This window comes from Toxotes jaculatrix, chromosome 11 (assembly GCF_017976425.1).
Source record: "Toxotes jaculatrix isolate fToxJac2 chromosome 11, fToxJac2.pri, whole genome shotgun sequence".
Lineage (NCBI taxonomy): Eukaryota > Metazoa > Chordata > Actinopteri > Toxotidae > Toxotes > Toxotes jaculatrix.
Window position 1 is genome coordinate 12,225,774 of NC_054404.1, and position 17,796 is coordinate 12,243,569.

Sequence of the window (17,796 nt, forward strand, 5' to 3'; positions counted from 1 at the left end):
CTCTTTGTCATTGTTTCTCTGCTCTTTGTAGTAATTTTATTTTATGGTTGTTTGCATCTCTGTGGTTGTTTTGTTTTTTCCCACAACAAATGTTAAGTCACTTCAAACAGAGTCAGAGGTCCCTGGGCCTGTGACCTGTAGAAACATTCAGTTATCCATCCTTTACCATTGGTTTTCAATGAAGGTTGTCTCTACATTGACCTCAAGCTTGTATTGGAAATTTGTAGCAAGGTTATGGAGCAACTAATTATACTGTATAAGGGTTATGGCCAAAATGCTAAAGACTGCTTAAAGCTAAGTTTAGCAAATTTTATATGTCCTAACATTTCTTCAAAGAGCAGTGGTTCTAGTGTATGAGAGTGACACTACACAGTGCACAACAAAGTAACAGGGATCTCACTACCTGTTTCTATCATGCTGCACTAGTTTGACTGCTCAATGTCATGACTTTAAACCAAAAAGAGAATGCCCCAAAACTAATTCTATGGCATTATTTGGACATTTATATACCCAATATATATGCTTTGAAAAATCACATTTGTTTTGTTATTATGGTACATTTGTTAAGACTGTTATGAGTACATTGATACTTCCGACACTGGTGGAAGGAGACATTTTGCCTGAGACTTAAAGGCAACAAATAATTCTGTTAACATGTAAATAAAGTTTATTTTCTATATTTGGCAACAGCTTTTAAAAAAAGTATTACTGATCTTAAAAAAAAACGCACACAGAACACAACACAATTTTAACAATAAATCAATAAGATAGAAAATATCTGTCAAGGAATAATTGACAAAATTAATTTAATAAGCCTTTTTCACTGAAAAAAACAAAACTGATATGCCTCCATAAGAAAAGCACAGGTATAAATAATAAATTGAATGATGGCTGGATTCCTTTTCAGCGGCTTCAGTTTCAGGGTACTGATAGATGATGTTATTAGAAACACCTGTGCTTTTCCTGCTATGACCAGTCTGCTGTGAAAAAGGACTGCAGTTTTATAACAATTACTGTAGGTAACAAAACAGTAACGGCTGAGAAACCTAATTGCTAGTTGCTGTTTTTAAACCAGTAATTTCCTGTAAACCTATTAAATACTCAAGTAAATTCTGAACACTGCATTACAATTAGCGTTACTGTAACTAAAGGCAGCAATGGTTCATGACTGTTTCATGTCCAAGATCCTGCCAAAACCGAAAAACAGATAAACCACTGGGGGAATCAAGGGAAACATGAATCAGTTATTCTAACTTCCTGGAAAAAAATATTTGGTCGTGCTTCCAGCTAAGGCTGATTTGGAGCATAATACCATGCATATGGTAAATTTGGTCAGCTTTTCGGTTACTCGGGCTGGGTGAAGCAAATATTCAACCAAATAAATCCACTATTTTTGAGAAATTACTAAATTGTAACACATAAACGTGCCTGGAAGACAACGAGGGCATAAAAATTCCCCTCAAAACAAACAGTTTATGGTAGGCACTCAAAAGCGGTATGTAATGCACGTACTGCTCATATTTTTACACAGCTATATAACTGAAAACAGTGGTACAGCAACAAGTAGTTACATACAATTTTGACATCACATTACTTTTCAAAAAATATATACATTAATCATTTTGTTTCTTGTGCAGCACTAACCCAAAAGTAGATAAGGCTTCAACCTTCAACAAACTTTGCGATCTCTTCTAAAATGTTTTATTCAAAAATATACAGTTAATGTTTGTATTAACAATGAAACATATGGGTTAAGGATAAAGAACAGAGGAAATAGTGCAAATTGAGCTTAATGTTAAGGCAATAGCTATTAAAGCATCAAAAACAAACAAAAACATATTCTATGACACTAAATCACATGCTGCTACCTGGTTATTGTCTTATATTAACCAGATGCTCAGTTCACTCTGTTACCAGCATCTATTTGTTCATCCACCACTTGAGACTCCTCGAGTACTGCAGGCTCCATCGTCGGCGTCTCTTGGTTCAGCTCCCCGGGCACTGGTTCTACAGCCTCTTTTGTTTCATTTTTGTCATCCAGTCGATCGTCACTTTCTGTTTCTCTTAACTTTTCATCCAGTTTCATGTCCTGCTCTTCTGCCTCCTCCTCCTCTTCCTCAGCAATCACTATAGCCTCATTCGCTTCAACATCATTGGTTACCTCCTCTTGTTCACCCTCCTCCATCGCTGTGTTCTCTCCGTCATCACTGTTGTCCACATCCTGCTCTTCTTGGCAACTGATCAGTGCATCCACAGGCGGAGGTTGCCAATAATCATACAGCTTGCCCTAAAGGTTGAAAATATAGAAATGTAAATGAGAATCATAAACTTATTAATCATTGCGTTTATGCAATGACTGGGTATGTATGACTGTGTGGGTGTTATGTATGCTGCTAATGTTTTTTTTAATAGACTCAATAATGAACTGACTGGAGAGCACTTTAAATTTTGTTGCACCTGTGACAATGACAATAAAGATCTGTTCTATTATTGGAATACTTTTCAGAAACAGAACTCATTTTAAGCGGCTACTGCCATTATCTCTTAGAAGACAAAGTTTAAAACATGATCTAAATAAAGTATTCATTTGAGAGTGTGGGAGTCCTTACATGGAGGGGCCTGGTCCTCTGAAGCAGCATCTGCCACTTAGTGTAGATCCTGGCCACTAGATCCTTTACCTGGAGGAAAAGGAAGAAGGTAAAGGTTGTCAGACAGATTAATGGACCAAACTACATCTAGAGGATACATGGTAGTTTTAATGTAACCAAATTAGCAAAGGTTTATTAATGTCACTGCTAATGGCACGGACAAAAAAAAAGGTAAATCGCCTTTAAAAAAAAAAACCGTGGCCTTGTTTCACAAAACAGTCCACAAACAAATGTGTTTACCTGATACTGAACTACTGTCTGTATCAGTAAGACCCTCTTAGCCTGTGAAGGGAATTCCCCTTGACATGCCAAAGTAGCACAGATATTCTCGTGCTCTGCTGGGCACTTTACTCCAGTTAGTTGAAAAGTTTAGGACAAAACTATGATAAGGTAGAAAATTTGCTTCAAAATTAATAGAACCAAACACAACATAAGAAAGTGCAAAATTATTAGTTATGGTTTGAAATCTTTGGTGATGAAAGACTTTGACAAACTGGGTAAAGCATTTGGAGGCCCCAGAAAGCAATTACATGCTCTTATTCACTGACTTTTCCTCAGTATTCAACACATTCCAGCTGAGAAGCTTCTTTTTTATAACAATGTAAATGTAAATCATTGATTGGAGAGTGGATTTCTTGGCGACCAGGTCCTAGTATGTCAAGGTTAGTAGTATATTCTGTCCAGAGTTTAACTTCCTGACTGTCTTATACCCGCAGCCATTAAAAGGCGAAAATCTTTCTATACTGCATCTGGATCTTTGTCAGAATACACACAGTTACACACAAATGACTGAAGTTCCTGTTGAAATCACACTGACCTTGCTCCGGTAAAGACATTTCTCGCTCTCTCTGATGTCGCACTTAACATGCGTTTCTAGCTCAGAGCACAAACGCAGCAGCTGCTTCTGAGAGTCAGAAAAACCAAAAAGGTAAAGCACAGGTCAGCACTAACACTCCACATCACCATTCAGACATTTAAAGGTTCCAGCAACAATACAGACCATAAAGAACAGGAAAGAATTTAGGACAAATCATACCTTCTGATGGGCTGGGAAGAACTGAAAATTAGAAGCTTCATTAGCCAAGGTCAGGAGGCTATAGCAGAGGTAGTAGGACTGAAACACATTGATAAATGGAAGGAAATTTGCATCAGGAAAAAAACCAGAATATCAAGTTTAATACACTCACATTAAAATTAAGATTATATGAATAGAAGAACATGTATCTACAAATAAGAAAACCAGATTTGAAAAACAAGACAAAATCTAGAAAAAAAATTAGCTTGAGGCATAAACTTTGTGCTCACCTGTTGGTCTAGGGTGGCCATGTCCTCTTCTTTACCCTTCCGATTCGCGTTGGAGGAGCTCAGCATGCCTCGGAGGAGGGTGGAGGGTTGCATACAGGGCAGGTATGGCCTCAGCATAGAGAGCTACACACCGCATCACACCACACATTCATTACATTGCAACAGCCATTTGAAATTTTCAAAAAACTGTAAAAAGGTAATGTCACATGTTTGAAGTATTGGCATCTAAAGGAAAGGTTTAGGTTACACTGAAATAGATTACCTGAAACTCATTTTGTGTTGGTCTGTAAGTGCAATTTCCATCTAACAGCTTAGAGATCATGGACAAGCTCAGATGTCGGCGCAGCTGCCTTTACGAAGAAACAACAAAAAATGAATACTTGATTTGGTGAGCTATGATAAAAACAATACAATAATACATAATATCTAAAAAATAAATGAGAGAAGCTGATCAGATAATGAGGAGAAAGATAAAACCACTTACTTTCCACGTGAGTTGTCAGGCAGCAGTTGAACGAGCAGGCACATGTTGTGATGGTCATCTGTCAGATCAGTAAGGGCCAGACAGATTCTGGGCAGCTAAAGAGATAAAGGTCAAATATAACAGCAATAACACAAACTTAATGGATGTATTGTGATTCTCACTGTGCACTGACCATAGTGTCCCAGTCCCTGATGTTGTTGACAGTTTTATACTGTAGAGGGTACAGTTCCACACTGGACTGGAGGATGAGCCGTGTATCCAGGCTCACCCTTCCCAGCACAGTTAGCAGCAACAGCAGCTCGTCGTCACTGTACGCCCGCGGACACAGGCCCATACAGTAAGACAGGTACTGCAGAGGAGAACACAGGAGAAAAAAAAAAAAAAACAAGTTGCGAATGACATGAAAGTTGATTTATGTTCTGCCAAGCTCTCACATACACGAGAGCAAAAGTCTCACCCTCAAGATGTTGTTGAAGTTGTGCTCAGGGAAAGAACTCTGTTCCTTGTTACTGGAGGGACTGTCGCTTTTGATATACACATCCTCCCTAAGAGACACATCAAAGTTCAGCTGTATGACATTTAACAGCCATAAACTAATTTCACATACGTTTTTAAATAAAAGTAAACAAAATGGATGAGTGGTCCTTCACACCAAACTGCTACTTACAGCAAATCTCCTTCTGTGAATGGAGGCTGCAGATTCTCAAAAGGGAAGAGAGTAACGAACGCAACTCCCATATTCATCAGGACCAGCGTCACATCAGCCAAACTGGGAACCCACACTTTAAACTGCTGGCTTCCATTTTTCACTGAGGAAGCATGCACACACACACACACACACACACACACACACACACACACACACACACACACACACACACACACACACACACACACACACACACACACACACACACACACACACACACACACACACACACACACAAAAAAAAAACATTTGCTAATATGTCTAAACAACTTACAGTGAGGAAACAAGAAAAGCTTGAGGGTGGTGGTGGTGGTGGGGGCACTGACCTATCTGATAAGCAGCGGTGCAGGCGATGTCACAGAGGGCCTGTAGTATCTTTTCAGATATCATCCTCTCATTATGGACTGACATCATCTGACAAGATCAAGACAACGCTCAGACATTTGGACAAAAATCACTACTAACGTGGCTACTAACATGCTACAGGCATGTGCAGTGCCTACCTTGAAAAGGAAACGGGTAACCTGAGCTGGACAGGGAGAGTGACAGTCGTAAGCTTCCTGGAACAATCCGATATTCAAATGTAATCTCAGTTGAGCAGGACTGGACCTGGTAGAAAGAAGGGAAATGTAAGTAGAGAGTGAACGGTTAGAGGAATTAATTATTTAGCAAACATAACAGTATAAAGGTTTGCTAATGGCCAGTAGAGGCTATACTGTTCAAAGAAAATACCACAGTATAAAAACACTAAATGAAGCTAACAACATACTGATGATTTACCTTCCCAGTGCTGACACTAAAAACAGAGTTTGTGCTGAGGGTAAATAAAAAGGAGAGGCAATAGGAAAGGATCATCCCCTTGGAAGCATAAATGTGTTTGATATTCTTGCGTGAAGGCAGAGGAATCATCAAAAATGTCCTCTAGGGGACAATAAATAATTTTCAAGACAACTTCATCAAGACAAAAATATTGGTCAATGGTAGATTTTTAGTTGATGCTGACAAAAAGTCACCAAAAAGTATTATTCCCCGGGGACAATGGTCACCCACATAAAATTTAGTCCTTTGTTGTCAAGATATGTTGCTCTAAGCCTTCACAGAGAACAGCTCACCAAAGAAGTGTCTTCTGTGCTGTCCCCTGCGGATTGACCATGCACTGTCTAAGCTGCAGTGTATCCTGGTTGAAGATCTGGCCAAATTTCTCCAGGTTGAACACGACTTCTCCTGGCGGCACTTCCCTGATTGCATTGGACATAAGCGAGTAGCGCTGGAGGAATTCCCTGGAAAATAAATAACAAAACATTAAATGCAGAATTACAGTTAATTACTGTGCAAGGTCTGTGTCCCAGTGGCGACCAATAATGCAGTGTGCTTCTGCATTTCTTACTGTTGCTCAGTAGAGATGCCCTCCTCCTGGTTCTCCTCAGCCTGCTCATACTCAGCTATTCTCAGCAGGTCCTCTTTACATGCAGTTAGAAGCTGTGTCTCGATCTCTTTAGCTCTAATAGATAAAAAGAAAGTGGAGAAAGTTAACTCTCATATTTAGCTACGGTAACACAAATTCAAAGGTTAATGGCCATGAAAATTTCTGAAACATATACTTTTTATTGGTGTTTATTTCTTTCAGCATCTGATCAAGGCTGTTCTTGTAGAGGCCTGGCTTTGTGGTGGATGGGAACGGCTGCTGTAGGAAATACAACAGGTGACGTTTGAGATCCAAACAGAGACACAACTGAGTTTTACCGGTTCTTTAACTCAGCAAGTTCATTGCCATACATTCATAACTTTATGTGCAATAAAAACAAGCCCATTGGAGCTTACTGCTTTTAACTGGCTGCTGTGATGTCCAGGTGTACTAGGCTCTGAGAAGGCTCCCTTCTCAGGGGTATCCGGAGGCTTTGTAACACGCTCCATCATCTCCTGCAAGGAAAGCAGCTGCTCCTCCTCACTGCTGTGAGAGCTCTGAGTAAGATCAAAATCTAAAGCAAAGCTCAGACCAAGGTCCAGTTCCACATCTATGGGATCGTCTTCATTCACCTGCTTTCTACCCCCTTCACTTGCCTGCCTCTCTATTGGTGGAGACCGAGAGCAATGGGATGTAGAGGTTTGTTTGGAGGCAGCAGTGTCAGTCTCTGAAGACGAACGGTTAGGGAGGAGAGATATTTGTTTCTCATCAGATTTAACCCTCTCTTCCTTAAGCTGCCTGCCTGAAGAAGTGATGGGACCCCTTTTGAGTTCTCTGTTTTTGGAGTAAAGGGGCATTATGTTTTCAAGTTTTACCCGCTCTAAAGCGACACTTGGCATGGCGATTTGTTGGTTACATGAGGAAGAGACTTTGGAGTCCGCTGCATGAGGAGAACAGGTTACTGTGGAGTTCTGAGTTTTGCGACCCGGGGGTGTGGTAACTGGAGTACTGCAGCTGGTCACAGTGCTGGATGAACAACTCTTCTCTGAGGTGGGAGCTTTAATTGTTCCCCCATCTATCTTGGGCTTTGCAGTCTTATGTGCAGGATTGACCACATAAGTCATGGGATCAGGGGTGAACAGCTCATCTATATCTGTTACATTTGTTACAGCTTTACGTTGGCAGGCAGTTTTATTATTCCGTTCTACTGAGCGACAGCTCAGAGAACCTGAATTTGGTTTTGAGACTGAAGTGGGATTGGCCCTGCTGTCCCTCTTTCGGCTGTCCTCCACCTTATTACTTCTGCTCGGGGTCTTGACTGGTAAGACTGAGGTACTACGGTGAGTATAACCAGAGTCGTGGTTGCCCAGCTGAACATGAGGTAAGCTACTCGTGTCCCTCTGGGGAACCTCAGGAGATAACAAAGTGCTTGATTTATTCCTTGTAACATTTTCCTCATTTCTTTTCTTCAAACTTTCTTCAGCAGGGTTTGAGGTTGATTTGAGCTCTCTTAACTTCACAATATGATTCTGAGTGGACTTTATATATGCCTGCTTTGCCCCCAAAAACGATCGTCTTTTTATGCATGGTTTGGATGGCAGTGATTCACAGGACGACTGGGTGGGTTTAAATGTGGATGACACTTCCAAGCATGCTGACTGGCCACTTGCCGGCTCTGTGCACAGATGGCTGGCTGTGGTTTCGGGCGGCAATTCCAAGACTGAAGATTGCTTCGATGATGGCACTAATGAAGTGCTGAGTGAGTTGCAAACAGTGGGTTTTAATGTCTGTGCTTTGCCGGAGTTTGCACCCTGAAGACGCACTTTCTTGGCACTGTCGCCACAGTCCTCAAACTCTCTCTGCCTCTTCTGTGATGTGCAATTCAAGTCCACTGCTGTTGACAGAAAAAGACAGTTTTTTAGTTTTTTTTACCAATCATTTAAACAAAACAAACAAAACATTTGATGGTTCTAGGTTTCCAAATGAAAGAATTTGCTGCTTTTCAGTGTCCTGTATCTTAGTAAACTGATGTTCTTTGGCCTCTAGACTGTAGATAATACAAAACAACACATTTGATGACATCCGCGTTAACTGTTCATTGATGTTTCACAAATCATACAATTAATTAAGAGAATAATCAGCAGATTAATCAAGAATCTGCATGTGACCAGTACTAAAAAAAAGAAATCATAAAAACAATTTTGTAGAAGGCAATGTGTACTGACCTACAGGCTTCAGATCTGAACTGTATGTTCATTATTTAAATAACTACTGAGGAAAAAATGTGCATTTAGCAATCTGTGTATAAGTTAAGTTGCTGAGTAATTTACTTTGGCAATATTACCTGGAATTAACTTTTCAGCTGAGGGTGTTCGTTTAAGTTGCTGGTCCTAAAAAAAATAAAGCAAAGTGAAAGCAAAGAAAGCAAATTTCCTTCAGAGAATTTTCAACAGCAATTCAAGCATTGCTATGCGTCCCATACTGTTGAGGACAGAGCTACACCTGGGTCATCTGCTGAATAATTTACCTGGCAGGGGGCTGCAGAGGTGTGCATGATGGGTAAACCTGAACCACTACTTCTATTGGAAGACTGGATACTCAGGGAAGGCTGGTAGTCCTGTGGGGGACAGTGGCTGTTACCAGAACTCCGATGCTCTGAGTCTGAGACGGATTGTGGGTAAACTTCTTGAGCTGCTCTAGTGTTGAGTGATGGGTTCACTGGAGGCCTGTGCAGCTGGGCTGTAGGTATGGAACTCCTCCCATCACTGGATTGAGCCTAACAGAGTACATGTACAGAGCCACAACAATTCAGCATGGCATGACCATTGTGATTCAGGTCATAAACAAGACACTGGTTTCACTAATGGCCACATTAAAAAAAGAGAGAGAGAGAAAATAATACCTTGTTTGATTCTTGACTTTTTGCCGTTGCATTTTTACTTCCTGAACAGGACAAGGTGACCTTGGGTTCCGTTACTGGATCTCTCTTTATGTGGAAGGATGGGGTGTGGTTGCTTAAGTCCTTCATGAATTTGGGGGAAGCATGGTGAAAGATACCGGGAGGCGAAGGCTGTGGCGTCCTCGTTGAGATATCAATGTCAGATTGACTGACTGGAACAAGATGTGATGAACTTAAAGGCTTTGGGGGTTGAGCAGAGTGCTGTGGAGGACCTGGTCTGTCCCTTGAGGTGTGATAGGGCCTATTTGTTGGGGTTCCAATGTTAGTTGGGCTGCCTAGAATACACTCTGATAAATGAATTGGTCCCAGGGAATGAGGAGGGGCCCAAGATGGATCAAATCTGTCCCTGTGGCAGAGCTCAGGGTTCTGAAGGGGCAAAGCTCTCCTGGGTGGTGGGTGAGAAAGCCGGTTAGGGACCTGAGAGGGCTTCATTGGAGTCTCTTGGTGAAAAGATGTGAAATGGGGCAGGAAGGGCTGCTGGAGTGCGAGGTCCTTCACTAAAACACAGAAGAAACATGATGAAGCAGGCCACTGAGTGCTCAAGTGTGAACAGGGTTGAACATGTAATTTCAGGGCCCATGATGCCTGTAGCTGTGGCTCATCTGTCAGTCATGTGACATTTTACGTTGTCATGCTGCCTGACACAAAGAAGTTCCTCTTGTTACATTATTTTAGCAGACACACATCCAGCATTTCTTTGGGCCATATGCATCCACTACAAATAAACACTCTGTCTGTATCTGTTTTGAATTTGCTCCAGCAAGAAGGCAATGACTAAGATCCTGTGTTAAATGAAACTGCATGTTGGTGCATTTACTGTTTTCCATGTCTAGAGCTCGTAGTGGTGGCACACCCAAACAGACTGGCCTCCAGCATTTTTTTTTTTTTTTATTAGCATTTTTGTTTTTTCCTTTTCCATGATAATTTATATTAAGTTGAAAGGTCTGAAAGTTTATAAAAGCATGAAATTAAGCTGAGTGAAGTCATGAGACAGCCAATACAGTGATACCTGTCATTAGAACGCAGTTCAATTCAACAGCACCACAAACAACCAGCTTTTTTTGAATTAACACCGCTCTAAAACTGTTTCAAATGAAAAAACAAACAATACCCACATTCACGAAGGTCGGATTTATAGCAGGGCTGTTGTATTATAGGTGCACCCAATAAAAACAACTAGCTATGTTTAAAAACCTTCCAAAACATAAACACTTGACAATGAAGGACCCACCTTTACTCCTCGGGAAGAAGTATTCTGCATGTGTCCTGCAAGAAGGCCAGAGAGTGAGAACCGATCATGTTGTTTTTGTCACCGAGACAACAATAACCCAACTCAACAGTGAATTTTTCAAAATAAGAATTCGAACTTAATTAGACACACCTAGCCCAACCTCAACAAACAAAAAAAAGCAGACACCTGCCAGACACAGCATGCTACGTTAACGACAACAAGAGTCCAGCAGTAGTAAATATTATGAAGGTTCAGGTAGTTTACTTTAACCTTACATTTTGATCAACTGTGCTACTTGACAATCTCAAACAAACCTAGTATTAACAAGGTACCACAACGATATTAGCAAGCATTAGTAGTGCTTATTCTAACAAATTATAAAATAACTAGGTAATGCTAGCTTGAAACTGACACTAAGAGATGTGTTTACATTGTTTTTTTAGCAACAGGGCAGTGTGTTTAGTTCTTTAACTTCACTGTGCTAAGCTCGTCTTCAGAAACACAAACACTGACAGCTTTGGTCACAGCCTGAAGCCTTTACTCACAGTCCCTGGCTAACTTAAAGTAAAATGTAATATTAGCGAATCGTTCTTTCAGGAAGTGCTTTGGTTAGCTAGCCGGCTAGCGCGTTTACAACTTAGCAATGGAGTGCAAACAAAGTCCGCAGGTTTTCTTACCGAGTGTTCCTCTGATTTTCTGTTGCTTTTCTCATTTTGTGGACTGGGCAGGTGGTCCATAACCATAGACAGCAACGATAACCGATTGTGTTACAGCTCCAATCTTAAAATTTTCTGATCAATTAGAGCTGCTCCCGCCTGCAGCCGCAACAACACAGTATTGCACGCAATGCATTATGGTTCCTGGAGTCTAGTCCGAATGTCACACCAGAGGGATATTTCAGATATTTATAAGTTTTCTTACCACAGAAGAAATGTTGTTTGACTTTCTGATATTTCCCAAGGCTTTTTACATTGCCACCTTCAGGTATTTACAAAATTTGACTGATTTTATGTGTGTTTGTTATTAACTTTCATCATGGACCAAGGGGATCATTTCCTATCGTCTGTGACCTGCCTGAGGTGTTTTGGAGAATTTATTTATTTACCTACCTACCTACCAACTAATTTTATGTTTTGGTCTCTCTTGTAAGTCCAAGAGTGGTAATAAGCTCTTTCTTTAAAAATATAATTATTGATGATATAAGTAGGTCTATCAATATTTTTTTGCCTTGAAATATACTGATAAGGTTAGAAAAACATGTCTACATTTGGTCAGTAAGTACATATGAGTAAAGCCAAGTTAAGAGTTTGGCCAAAAGCTGGACTTGATGTTAGCATGTAGCTCCAATCATTCTGTGGAAAAATATTTATGTCCAATAACTATACAGAAAAGAACAACAGAAAAATAAAAAAAACAAGGTGAAACAAGCACACATTTATTATATCAGAGCTTTCAGGGTACATTTAACCAACACAGAGGGAATTACATTTGTTAAAGAAAAATGCTCGCCAGGTGTAGACATTTACTGTAGGAAAAGGAGCTGTAGGAACATAAACACTATGGCACCAGGAGACAAAGACAGACCAAAGGTGGTCAAAGAGAGTAATCCAAATAATGGATTTATCACTTAGTAGTAGTAGTGTTTGGCACCATTGAAATTGGACAAAACCTGGTGAAACGCAAAAAGAAAAATACAGATTGTCAGACACAACACAGACAGACAGCAACAAGGACACTGCACAAATACCACTGAGAAAATGACTTATAAGCAGTCCTAACTGTCCCATCCTGCTCTCAAGAGATTGCAAAATTACATCCCTTCAATGGAATGCATCAATTAAATCCTTTGAAAAGTGAGATAAACATAAACTGCACCCTTTGCAGTGGTCCCTTTTTTGTTAAAAATGTATCATACAAAATCTAAAAATGGCCAGTGTATGTGAATACAATTAAATAAAGATTAAAGTTTATTTCAAATTAAATTATAATAGGCTACAATATCCCCAAGTCATTCAGAAATAATAATGGTGTCCTGGGCAGTTTATGATGAAGTCAGTTTGATCAGATACGTATAGGTTTAACTTCCTTACCACCATCAGTGCACTTGGGAAACATTATCCCATAGATTTACAGTATAAGCTTAGACAAACCGACGCCACAACAAGAGCTGTCATGTCTCTCATGTTGTCTCCACTCGTTCTCCACTCTTCATCTTCAGCCAGGACTACACTCTTTTTCTCTTTAATTAGTTTAATCACCTTTTACCCTAATATTCAGCATTACAGCCGAGGACACCACAGCCAAGACTTCTGTATTTTTTTCTTAATTAGTAAAACTGCTATTCTTTAAATATTCAAGTACACAGGTAAGAAACTACTTTTATCACCAATACTATAAATTTCAATGAAATGCTATCTTCTTAATGGACCATTTTAGCAAAAATAATTTTCAATCTCTTGAGAGATGTGGCACTCCAGGCCCTAATATATCATCCATTCACCATCTACTATCCCTGCACTGATCAAGTAGAGTGAGGTTGCCTTTAACAACAATGTACAGTATACTCATCATGTATAACAATCTAAAATAAATTAGGGTTTAAGGAAGAACACTAATCTTAGTCCAGTTGTCTGGTACAACCTATGCCATGATACACAGGGAGGGCTTTTCTATCACTTTACTTCTTGGCCTTCCCCTGAGCAGCCACGGCCTCCATAGCTTTGCGTACAGTCTCCTCGTCTCCCAGGAACTGCATCGGCTTCACAGGTTTCAGGTTTTTGTCGAGCTCATAGAGGATGGGGATGCCTGTTGGCAGGTTCAGTTCCATGATGGCCTCATCTGACATTCCTGCAGGTGGCAGCACAGGCAGTAACAGAACAGTTACAGTTATGGCTCTCAAAAAAGTAGCGCTCCATCACCTGCTAAGTAAGTGGTGAGAATAACTGCCTACAACACACTAATCACAGTGCAGCTCACCCTCCAGGTGCTTAACAATCCCCCTCAGGCTGTTTCCATGGGCAGCGATGAGCACCCTCTTCCCCTGTTTGATCTGAGGGGCGATCTCCTCGTTCCAGAAGGGCAGCGCCCGTGCGATAGTGTCCTTAAGGCTCTCGCAGGAAGGAAGCTGGTCCTCAGTCAGATCTGCATAGCGACGATCCTGTGGGGAAGACAATCAGTATGTAAAATACATAACAGCCCAGAGAAGAAAAGACGGATATGGGCTGTTATGTGGGGACATTTATTGTCATTTGCAGGCATGAAAGAATCAGCCACTGACCAGCACCAGCAGGGTTATTACGTCTGAATGCCTCTGTCAGTGCAGACAGACATGATCAGTTTGTTTCTATCTTGACTGAACTTTGAACTTGAACCTAGCAGAATACGTACTTGCCAGTCATATATTAACTCACCTTGCATGTACTATTAGGCAACAGCATTAGCAAATAGTAAGAACTACATCTCTAGCATGGCCGTCAGATTTCATTTGCACTGTTATATGTGATATTCAAGCTGACCGTGCTGCAGACAAAGACAGAGACCATGACCTTTAATCACTCCAAACACTCCAGTCATTTCTGCTGATTTCATTCATTCATTGTGACAGAGTTGGTTTACTGCATGACTGCATAGATATGTTGTAGTCATGCCTCCTCTTTGTTATGTCTGTGTGGACTTAGTTGATCAGCTTGGTCAATGTGTACAAAAGCATTTCTTTCCCCTCAGGCCAACAAAGTGTTTGATTGTGTGTATGTACTGTAGATATCATATTTTACCTTGCTGATGATAGTGTAGTAGTCATGCTCTGGACCCATGGAGGGAGGAGGAATGTCAAACGAGCGCCTCCAGATCTTGACCTGAGCCTCTCCGTGCTTGGCAGCTGTCTCTGCCTTGTTCAGCCCTGTCAGGCCTCCGTAGTGGCGCTCGTTGAGCCGCCAGGTCCGGTGCACTGGCACCCACATCTGGTCAATGCTGTCCAGGACCAGCCACAGTGTCCTGATGGCCCGCTTCAGCACGGAGGTGTAGCAAATGTCGAACTCAAAGCCGGCATCTGTGAGAATGAGAAACGCAGCACTTTAATGCATTTTGAATATTGTGACTGTTCACATCACAGTTTCTCAGAGCTCACAGTGATGTCTTCAATAATATTCAAATCTTTGTGACATATGACAAACAAAAACAACACATTGTCACATTTGAGAAGATGGAACCAGACTGTGGATTTTTTTATTTTTTTTTGCTTTAAAACAATGACTGAAAGATTTAATCAAGTATTAACATAGTTGCTGCTTAATTTTCTTTCAATCAGCTAATTGATTAATCAACTAATGGTTGCAGCTCTAACCACATAGCAGCCTGGTTTATTGATGCTAAAGAGAAACAGTATTTTTCTTTTCTGTGATTCCTCCCTGCTCTCCTACTAAATAAAAACACAGATGCCTGATGAACATTTAAGAAAATGGACCCAAACATGCATGTTGCTTTGCTGGAGGGTCACACAAATACACCCTCTATGAGAAGCCTCCCTATGTTCAGGCTACACTAGTGCACCAGTGCAGCCACGTACGGGCATCACTTCTGCACGTTTGCACATCTTCCTGACTCGCTCAGAGGGCGGTCTGTGGTCAGAGGCGGAGGCGATTATGCAATGGTAGCCGCACAGCATGTCCGAGTTTTTGCGGTGGATGTCGAGAGAAAAGGAAAAGGAAGATTCCCGCTCACCTTTCAGGGCCAGTCCACCTCTCTTCGCTTCCTTCTCCCCGGTTTCGCTCAAATCAGCATCGAACCAGCCGCAGAACCGATTCTCCTGGTTCCAGTTGCTCTCGCCGTGGCGGATCAGCACTAATCTGTAGGCAGCCATGATTTACGATGATTTTTCGCTTTTATGAATGAAAATTACTCTAACTAAAGAGTTAAGAATGAATGCTGATGATGTTAAACTGAGGATTCCCCCCTACAACTCCAGAAAAGCAGTCAAGTCCCAGAGGTTGCTGTCAAACCGGGTGAGGACCTTTATAACGTGGATTGGTTACTCCCTTACTTCCTGGTTTTTATAGCCAATGAGATTCCGCCCCTGTACGTCTTTCTCCACCAATGACAGCGGTGGGCGTCAGCGAAGGGAACTGTTCTTGACCTTCATTCTGTGCATCGTAATTCACTGACTTTCATTGTATTTCTCTTTTCTAAGATAACTAACTTAAGAGAAAGTTACACACACTTCTCAATGAAACGTTTTATGTGATGAAATCTGCTATCTGTGTCTCAACTGGTAAACCTTTTAACTTTAACTGTTATTCTTACTATAGTGCAGTAACTATAATAAAATGGCACATGACCTGGAGTAGCACCATGACACTAGTGTAACAGTCATGTAATGTGTCTTTAGAACAGCACTGAAGAAACTAAGCGTTGAGGAAACTGGAGCAAATTTGGAATAAGAAAAGACTGCTGATATGAGGGATGGAAGGTGTGACATGATGAATAAAATGCTACAAAGCACTGTAAGTGGTCACAGAAGTTGTCTCAGAAAGACTAGGGGACAAGTTGATTTGCAGATATCAGTGATTTAAAAAGACTTTCTGTTAAATCAATGAACCCAAATGGAAACAGTCAAGTGCCTGTTTTGTCTGACCCTATTTCGCCACCTAGTGGGTGAATTAAATCATCGTGAATGAATTTTGGATCACACTAAAATTATATTGGCCTAATAATTATTTTTGTCTGGACAGTTGCTGAATACTGATGTATAAACTTTAAACATGTAGGGATTTTCTGATCAGTCAGAGTCATGAGGTCCATCATAAACTATCTGTGACTTTTTTGTATGCTTTTTTTCCCTCTACAATTTATCTTCAGGACTTTATTAATTTTGGCTTTATTTTTGCTACTGTTGCTACTTAACTGTTGAGCATAGCACATTGTAAACATCTCTATTTTTTCCAATTTCATGGCCTTACAGATATTTTCTTATTTCACGGACAGAATAAATTGAGGGCATGTGCTTTTAAATGCTTGTGGCTGTTTTGTTTTTGTTTTTTGTTTTTTTTGAGTTGCGATCTTCTGTGTGTGAAAACTGTGTGAAACTGTGTGAACAGTGTCGCTGGGAAACATTTCAGAGCCATGTGAGTTATTATCAGGAACTCCATGATCCATGCTTGGAAGGAATGTTTGCTTTACTTCCCAGTGTGTGTCTGCTTACTCTGCTCTAAAGATGCAGCGTTCATACAGAGTTTTCCTTTCTGCAAGCGCCTCACCTCGGATTTTAGTCACAGGGAAATTACTCATCACTTCTAATTCCGTCTTTACAATCATGGTTTTGTGAGGTAAAAATTGCAGGTGATTAATGAAGGAGGTGCTGCTAACGCAAGTTGCACGCACATGTCAAGAATCATTAAATGTCAGACAGGAAATGAGAGAATTCATCCACCCAGTGAGCAAAGAACATATCCAACTTCTGTTTCTGTCTAACTTGCTCAGACCCATTCGCCCTCTCAACAGCTTGGCTGAGGATCAGCAGAGTGAATGAAGCTGTGGTATTTTCAAGGCTCTATAAATAGCTATCATCATTTCTCACCACTGGCTGCCATTGCCTTCATGCAACACACGAACACTGTGCCCATTCAGAAGTATCGTCTGGGCAAAAGCTGCTGTAACAGATGTGGAAACAGTAATCCCAGTCACCATGTTAGGAAACTATAAACCGGTGAGTGAGAGCCAAACTACAGGGCCTGCACACCGGGAACACTGTGCCGATTTATGCCTTTTATACAGACAGGAAATGTCACTCTCAAATTCCTGCAGGGATCTTTACGTAAGACATTTCTTCACATCTTCTCCTCTCACTTGTTGCCTGTTTTCCTGCACATTCACTTGTTCTGTCAGCCTCCATCTGTTTTCCCAGCCCCTCTTTCCTTCTCCTCTGCACTGGAATGTGCATCTCAGCAGGATCTGGTGAAAGTGTGGTTAACAGGGCGCTGCTGTGTGCGTCTGTCTGTGTTTTCATGTTTTGTGTGCCTACATGTAGCCCTCCCAGATGAGACGGCAGACCAGGACAGACA

The 17,796-nt window shown here is 41.0% G+C and overlaps 2 protein-coding genes across 4 annotated transcripts; both read right to left on the reverse strand.

Moving 5' to 3' along the window:
• Positions 1-522: 522 nt before the first annotated feature.
• On the reverse strand, positions 523-11,567 carry slf2 (SMC5-SMC6 complex localization factor 2). 3 transcript variants are annotated; one of them, XM_041050440.1, is made up of 21 exons: positions 11,419-11,567; positions 10,742-10,776; positions 9,454-10,007; positions 9,079-9,327; positions 8,896-8,941; positions 6,968-8,442; positions 6,748-6,830; positions 6,534-6,647; positions 6,259-6,426; positions 5,650-5,755; positions 5,473-5,560; positions 5,105-5,246; positions 4,895-4,982; positions 4,610-4,786; positions 4,438-4,532; positions 4,216-4,303; positions 3,954-4,076; positions 3,685-3,762; positions 3,466-3,552; positions 2,610-2,678; positions 523-2,287 (listed from the first exon to the last, which is right to left on the reverse strand). In XM_041050440.1, the coding sequence occupies exons 1-21, from the start codon at positions 11,451-11,453 to the stop codon at positions 1,898-1,900; spliced, it is 4,290 nt and encodes a 1,429-aa protein (XP_040906374.1). In that variant the 5' UTR covers positions 11,454-11,567; the 3' UTR covers positions 523-1,897. The 3 variants fall into 3 exon arrangements, with proteins under 3 accessions (XP_040906374.1, XP_040906375.1, XP_040906373.1); XM_041050441.1 differs by having other exon boundaries at positions 6,748-6,827; positions 6,968-8,445; XM_041050439.1 differs by having other exon boundaries at positions 6,968-8,445.
• Positions 11,568-12,178: 611 nt separating this feature from the next.
• Positions 12,179-15,752, reverse strand: LOC121189941 (phosphoglycerate mutase 1-like). The gene is made up of 4 exons (XM_041050422.1): positions 15,461-15,752; positions 14,515-14,789; positions 13,718-13,898; positions 12,179-13,588 (listed from the first exon to the last, which is right to left on the reverse strand). Exons 1-4 carry the CDS (start codon positions 15,597-15,599, stop codon positions 13,419-13,421), a joined length of 765 nt encoding a protein of 254 aa, XP_040906356.1. The 5' UTR covers positions 15,600-15,752; the 3' UTR covers positions 12,179-13,418.
• Between the last annotated feature and the right edge of the window lie 2,044 nt (positions 15,753-17,796).